The sequence below is a fragment of the Magallana gigas genome, chromosome 6 (genome assembly GCF_963853765.1).
Source record: "Magallana gigas chromosome 6, xbMagGiga1.1, whole genome shotgun sequence".
In the NCBI taxonomy this organism is placed as follows: Eukaryota; Metazoa; Mollusca; class Bivalvia; order Ostreida; family Ostreidae; genus Magallana; species Magallana gigas.
Window position 1 is genome coordinate 49,295,518 of NC_088858.1, and position 7,491 is coordinate 49,303,008.

At 32.6% G+C, this 7,491-nt stretch overlaps 1 protein-coding gene across 1 annotated transcript; it reads right to left on the reverse strand.

Annotated features, from left to right (window-relative positions):
* Nucleotides 1–782: 782 nt before the first annotated feature.
* Nucleotides 783–2,898, reverse strand: LOC105322061 (cytochrome c oxidase assembly factor 8). Its single transcript, XM_011420581.4, has 4 exons — nucleotides 2,745–2,898; nucleotides 2,150–2,362; nucleotides 1,254–1,399; nucleotides 783–872 (listed from the first exon to the last, which is right to left on the reverse strand). Exons 1-4 carry the CDS (start codon nucleotides 2,838–2,840, stop codon nucleotides 785–787), a joined length of 543 nt encoding a protein of 180 aa, XP_011418883.3. The 5' UTR covers nucleotides 2,841–2,898; the 3' UTR covers nucleotides 783–784.
* Between the last annotated feature and the right edge of the window lie 4,593 nt (nucleotides 2,899–7,491).

Consider the following 7,491-nt stretch of genomic DNA (forward strand, 5'->3'; position numbering starts at 1 on the left):
GTGTATGTACTAGTACCTACATGTATATACTAGTACCTACGTGTACATACTAGTACCTACGTGTATATACAAGTACCTACTTGTATATACTAGTACCTACGTGTATATACTAGTACCTATGTGTATATACTAGTACCTACTATTACTAGTACCATCTAGCACCTAACTATGATGCAGTCTTTCTAAATTCAAAGTAGTGAAACTACCTCTGTAAGATTAAAAACTACCTTTGTAAGATTGTCTCTTATAAAACCAACATCGAATAATGTTTTTTCAAAGTCATTTACTAGTATTACAATTCTATTTTTTTTTTTAAATCTGAACTAAAAAATAGGGCCTCAAATAAAAATGTTATTAGACAAAAAAGAATGGAAAGATATTTAATTAAATTATTTATCAATATGTTATCAAAATAATAATAACAAATAATATTATTGTATTTCTCCAAAGAATTATATCACTATATGAATCCAATAGGAGGTATGCCAATTGTACATATTCACAGCAAGACTTCACAAAGAATCAACTCCCCCAAAATTAAAGAAGCAATAAATTATGAGAGTCATTAATAACATGTTTAAAATGATTGGTAAACTGAGGAGGTAGATACAAACAGAAGAGCTAAAATTAGGTACCGGTACATAAAAAAAATATTCAATTTTTTGTGAACAGAAACTTGTGCTAGCCTTGTTCCTAAGGTAGCCTTTCTTGAATGCAAGTCACAAAAAACTGTCTGTTTCAAACGCTAATTAAAACCACCCATATAACAAGAAATCACGTACTTTCACCTTTTAAATAATTTATTATATATTTTTTCTAAGAAAACTTGGAAAGCTGGAAACAACAGTCTCAGGTTCTTGTGATACCACTCTCTGAAAAGTTATTTAATAAATTATTGTACATTATTAATATCAAACTTATCAAACTTGCAAACCAATATGTGCAGATTCTTTATAAATAAATTACAGATACTGTATACCGGGAAATATTTGCCCCTGTTTTATTTTCACGTCTTTTTGCCCTCGTTGTCAGTGGGCGAATTTAAGACTGGGTGAATTCTAAGTCTCAAATCATATCCCTTTAAACAGGGCGAAACCTTTTACAAGTGAAGAGGAGCCAAAATTACACTGGACAAAAATAACCCTGTACATGTATACTGTAGTTATATGCAAAATCTGGATAGACCAACAAACAACAGAGATGAATTCTTTCAACCAAACAACCTGTTCCCAGTGCTGTAATATGATTCAGACCTGTTGTAGTTGGCATGGAGCGGATAGTTTTTGTCTAGGAATGCTTTGTAGAATTCAGAGAGTTCATCGGCTGAAAGTCGGGCCTCAGCACTGTCCACTGTCTGTTGTTTGTCGTCTAGCTTCCTTCTCACAAAGTCTTCCTTTTCCTAACCAATGAAAAGGTAGACCACTATCAAAAATTGCTACTAAGCAAATCATAAATTTAAAAAAACCACTATCAATATTTATATTATAAGAAGCACATAACATCAGCATAGAAAAATTTCCTGTCATTTTTACTAAGCAAAGGATAAGATCTTGTTAATAAAAGAAAGACAAAATCAACTTAATGAAAACAATTCACAATATTTCCTTGTTAATATGTCATAGGTATTAATACTTTTTACAAAAAATCCTTTATCTTTTTCTCTTTTCTAGAATTATTAATTGATAACAGTAACTGCAGCTTAATTATTTATTGATGAGAATCAAATGAATATGGGTCCCATAAGCATATTAAATATTATTACACCAGTTTGTGACAATGGATACAGCTGAACTTCGATATTTTATCTTCAACAGATATCTCGAATACATCAAATATGTCAAAGTAATTTTTAAATCCCAACCACTTTAATATTTTTTAAGTATTTTACCCTTGATATCTTGAATAATCATAAATCTTGAAGATTTTAAACAGTTCCATTTAATTTGAGATTACCTAGTTAAACAGTATTTGTAATCAGGTGTCACCAGAAGATAATTTTTGAAAAATACCAACTCTTAATTATGTACAAATGTGTACTTGAGGCAATGCTAAATATTAGCATTAGAATCTTGTCTTCTTCAAAAGTAATCCTGAGTATAGGGTTCATAATTTATTGCACTAAATCAGAATTTCAGCACTGTTTTTGTACCTTGAAAAACCTTTCATTGTGATTAGCCCAGAAAGCCTGGTTCCAGTCATGAGTCTCCTTCCGCATCAACCGATAGCGGCATTGAAGGGCTGTCTCTTTCTGAGGAACATGGAAAACCACTGGACGGAGGTTAGATTTCTTATCTGGTGGACCAATCAGATCATATTTTTTACTAGGTGGTGGAACATTGTATATGTGAAGCTCACTCTTTCCCTAAAAAAATTAATCATGTTTAATTAAGATCGTATGGATGAAAAGCAGGGTTTTTGGATTCATATTATGCAAGTGTCAAATCATGAAATGAGTTACCTCTCTTTCATCAGAGCTAAAAGAATATGATAACAATTTATTGTGATGTGGTCTAGCTATTAAGGAGTTTAATTCTATATAGCTTGAAAGTTTGATTTTAAAATAAACATATCATATTTTTTTCTATTTGTGCCACAACAATGTTTCCTGCATTGAAATGTCATAAAAGTTAAACGGTTCATGTGAGACCAACACATGTACACACAGATATTACATAAACATTGTAGAGAAGTTATCACACTTGATGTTAGCAGTGAGGCACAATATATTAATTCTTCATAATCACCTGATTGTGTAAATCCCTGAATTGGATTATACAAGCACATCTATTTAAACTGTTCGCTAAATTCTGCACATAACGAAAATTGATGATGTTCTTCATCGAAAAGTCAAAACGGGAAAACACAATGTTCACGTTAATTTTGAAACCGGTTTGTTCGACTTGAAAACATCCGGAAAAGGACGTGAAACATGAAATTAGTCGCACTCTCCCTATATATAAAGCAAATATTCATTTGAACTGCAGAAAAGTGTTTATTTTATTGAATGAATATAAGTAGGGGACCGCAATGTAACAGGTGAACATTTATAAAAAGTACAGCATTATAGTTTCAAACTCATTAATGATAAAAAACGATAACATATTATGCGATAATCCCCCCCCCCCCCACACACACACACAGTAATAGCTATTCCTTATAATTACATGATTACCTACGATGTACATGTAATGTATTTTTTTCTTATCATTGAGAGATAATATAGCATTGAATGATTTATTTTTGACGTCGTCGTGTCAATAACTGCCGTCAGGTGAGCAGACAAATTGAATAACGCGCGTTAGCGCGTTATGATAATTTGTCTGCTCACCTGACGGAAGTTATTGACACGACGACGTCAAAAATAAATCATTCAATGCTTATATTTACATTCCCTTACTGAAGAAATCAATTGTTTACTTAAATAAATCGATATAAAGTGCAGATCACGGAGGGAGTGAATAAGTAACATCAAGAACCGCTGTTTTGTAAAACTGGTTTAAACTGGTTTTCACATAGACTGTTGAGATGAGATCGACGAGCATGAAAATATAATCCATGATAAATAACTCTTGAAATGTTGCTTTTAACAATAAAGTCAACTTTTTTGTTGAATAATTATAAAACATGGTGTTTTGACAACATTCATGAAATACATTTTTTAACTGATAACATAGAAATCTTTGTTTGAGAACTACTTATGTAAATTACTCGTTAATTCATACACAGTGAATAGGTGTTGCATTTAGAGGCATTTAAACATCACGGAATTTAATGGGGAAACACAGTAGAATGTAAATATTAGATATTGCCATCTTATGTGGCGTGTGACAATAATGTTGCAAACGAAAATAACATGATCAATATTCATTCAATTTTAACAAAAAAGATCATCTTAAAAATGAAATTCATAATATGGTTTCCGAATTAATCTAATCTTCATAATTTTGAGCATTTGTAAACTCTCATTGAGAAAAAATCATCGAATTTGTCAAATATATTCCCCCTCTCTAACTTTCTGGTCAACATTTTTTGCCGGGGGATTTTGTCATTCAAAGTTGATAAATATTTGAATATTCTATATGCATCATCGGAACCGGGGGGGGGGGAGGGGGGTGGCTACTTTTTTCGCAAAGTTAGACCTAACCATAAAGCACATAGCATCAGGGAGGGGCTAGCCCCCCCCCCCACTTTTTCTCACAGCAAACATATTTTTTAAAATTTACATATAAAAAATTGAAGTACATGTATCAGGAAACTGCCCCCACCCCCACCCCAACCCCCGCCAAAAAAATTTGGTCGGTAAGATTTTTTTGGGAGTTGTAGGTATACTACGCTACTCCTATGCTAGCCCCCCCCCCCCACACTTTTTCTCGCAGCAAACATATTTTTTAAATTTACATATAAAAAATTGAAGTACATGTATCAGGAAACTGGCCCCACCCCCACCCCTACCCCCGCCAAAAAAATTTGGTCGGTAAGATTTTTTTGGGAGTTGTAGGTATACTACGCTACTCCTACGCTACTCCCCCCCCCCCCCCCCCCCCCCACGGATTAGGAATTTCATGATTTTGGGAATTAGTTTTTTTTTTGATTGTCAAGATTTATGATGATTAGTCTAGCCCCCCCCCCTTTAATTTGCTTCCGACACCACGTGCACTGATATTCGATTGAAGCATTGAAAATGAAAACAAAAATTGGAGGAAATTTTTAAAAGCCCTTATCCATTTAGAAGATTTTTTTAATTGTTGATTTTGTTAATGTAGTCGAATACAAAAGGAAATTCCGAAACATATGCGTTAAATAAAAGTCCGAGTCACACAATTTGCCATATTTTTTTTATCTTTTATGTTGAAGAAAAAGATAATGACTTTGACCTAATCTTGCTACGAAATTATGGCGCTCAAATTTAATCAATTTGACACAATGGCTGAGTGATTTTGTCTATAATATTTTTGAAATTTTCTTTATTTTCTAAATACATAAAAGATTCAGGCATACTCGTGAATGTAATACAACATTTTTTTTAATTATTTTTTTTTGGGGGGGGGTGTTTTGTTGTTGTTTGTTTTTGCTTTTTTATCAGCCCTTTTTCAGTATACAAATTTGTATTTTGAATGCATTATAAAAAAAAAACTTTATCACATTGAATAATGTGATTATTTTATATAAAGAAATATAATTATTTCAAAAGATGACACTATGTGACTTCCACACTTTCGATTTTATTTCGTCATTTCTCAATTCTCTGACCAGAAACAACTGATTTTAGAAATACATTCAAATGAAACCGACTGTAAATCTGAAGTATCTGTGAGTATCCCAGTCATTAATGTATATAAACACTGAAACAGATGAATAATATTATAATCACACGAAGTAAGGGCAATGAAAAATATATTAATAAAAAATATCATTATGGTCTTTATTTATCCATCAGTGATTAGCTGGGCGTAAGCGGAACTAGTAGTCGTGATATATACGGCGTTGTACCTTTTTTTAATCAGTGAAGACTATATATATTGAGCATAGCATGGCATAAATAAATGTATTAATGCACAAGCACATCTCGTTCAAACATTTCTTTTCAGAAGTAAACACATTTTCTATATATCATAATAAGGAGTGGTGTCTTATCTACGAAAATATTGATTTCATAGATATTTTACATCAAATGTATAGATCTGTGATCAAACGAGGAATAACTACGTTACTCTGTAAACATCAACCAACATGAATCAGGAATCAGGGTAACACATGGAGCATAGATTTCATCACTGTAGCAGAAACCTGATATGAATGATAAATCTGTGAAAAATCGTTATATATTTTTGTAAGACCGATAGAAAAAGTTTCGGAATTCGCCTTATTAATCAGAGAAATAAAATGTTGTTTTGATTAAATAATTTGAATTTAGAAATTCAAAACAAATGCTAAATTGTATTACGGTGAGTGGGGGAGGATTTGAGGGGGGGGGGTTAATAAGAAGCGCAATTTGTTATTATTTTAAACTTTTTTTTAAAGTAAAAGAACGTTCTCATGCTTACATGTAGTTCATCATCATGTACAAACAAACCCCCCCCCCCCAAAAAAAAAAATGAAAGATGATTATAATCTTTACATAAAAAGGCTATAAATCAAATCGAAACAAGCAATGGATTCAGATAACCTACAATCCGGAATTGAATTAGTACAGCAAAGCGGAAGCGATTATTCCGATTGTAAGTTAGTATCCTAGTCACAAATAAATTGGCATCCGTGTAGTTTCTTGTCACAGACATCTGGATGCCGATAACACATAGCAAGTCACTGACATCTAAATTGAAGAAACAAATCGCGATAACCAATTTGTACATCCGTATTAATTGAATTAAATCACGACAGTCACTATATCGTCCAGAGAGGGAATTATCCCTCAAAGTAGAAAATATTGTCGATTAGGAACACACTGTTTTTATCGAAATCTTATTGAATTAAAAATAAAAACTCGCGTCCTTGTCCCGTTTTCCGATCATCAGATTATAAACGTTGTGTTATACATGGATTTACATTTGGTTTCCTTTGGTCTCTGTGATGTAGATTACTATAGCGATGTTGCAGTCTCAAAAAGTCTTAGGCAAGCGATGAGAGAAAAATAATGGGAACATTTCTTACCTGCTTACCAAACTTAAATCAAGACTTTAAAAAATTGCATCTTTATGTATGTACACTGACATACTAAGTATTGCAATTGGCTTTGTAATTATACATGTATGTATATTGTAAATTTCGACAAATCACGTACATGTACATATATTTCTTTTCCAATACGTCATTAAAAGTATAGCGAATTGTTTCCCAGCGTATAATAAGGCTTTAACCATATGGTGGCCCCTGCTTCGTTTTGCCATTGTGTTCAAATTTTTCTATTCATCGTAAGATGATTTATACATTGTCAATATCAAACAAAGTATATCCGGGATAGACTTCTGATTTTCAGCCTTTGCAATTTTGTTGTTTTGATGAATACAATAAACTGTAGAGGTTGTGACTATTATCTCAAGTAGTGGTGAATAAAAGAACTGGAATTAATTTGCTTAATAACTTAAAAATTCTATGGAGAGCAAAATATCAATACCCATCTCACAAACTTGCAATCACATATTGGCCGATGACAATACATTATCTTCATTTGGTTTCAATGGTTTCCCTTTCTCTGCTTTCACTCTATTCAAGCAAGCTAAGCTTTATGCCTGAAAAATAATTAGAAAACCTTGCTGCGAATGAAAATGGTAGCCTAACTCACAAAACCTCGCCAATACGATAATCTGGAAAGCATCCCGATTGTGTAATTACTAAAATGGCAGATTTATCAAGATTTACAACACTGTGTACCCGAGGTGGGACTAATTCTGATGAGATAATATACATCGATACTGATATGTTTTACGTTTAATCCAAAATTCCCCACATCAAAGGGCTACACACGACAATAAATTCATGCAAGCCCTCTCC

Excerpts from the sequence above, each read along its gene's own strand:
- LOC105322061 (XM_011420581.4), bottom strand. The coding sequence starts at position 2,840 with ATGAAGAACATCATCAATTTTCGTTATGTGCAGAATTTAGCGAACAGT. Across the intron at positions 1,400-2,149 it reads ACAATGAAAGGTTTTTCAAG|GAAAAGGAAGACTTTGTGAG; the intron begins GTACAAAAACAG and ends TTCATTGGTTAG. Across the intron at positions 873-1,253 it reads CTCCATGCCAACTACAACAG|AGAGTGGTATCACAAGAACC; the intron begins GTCTGAATCATA and ends ATAACTTTTCAG.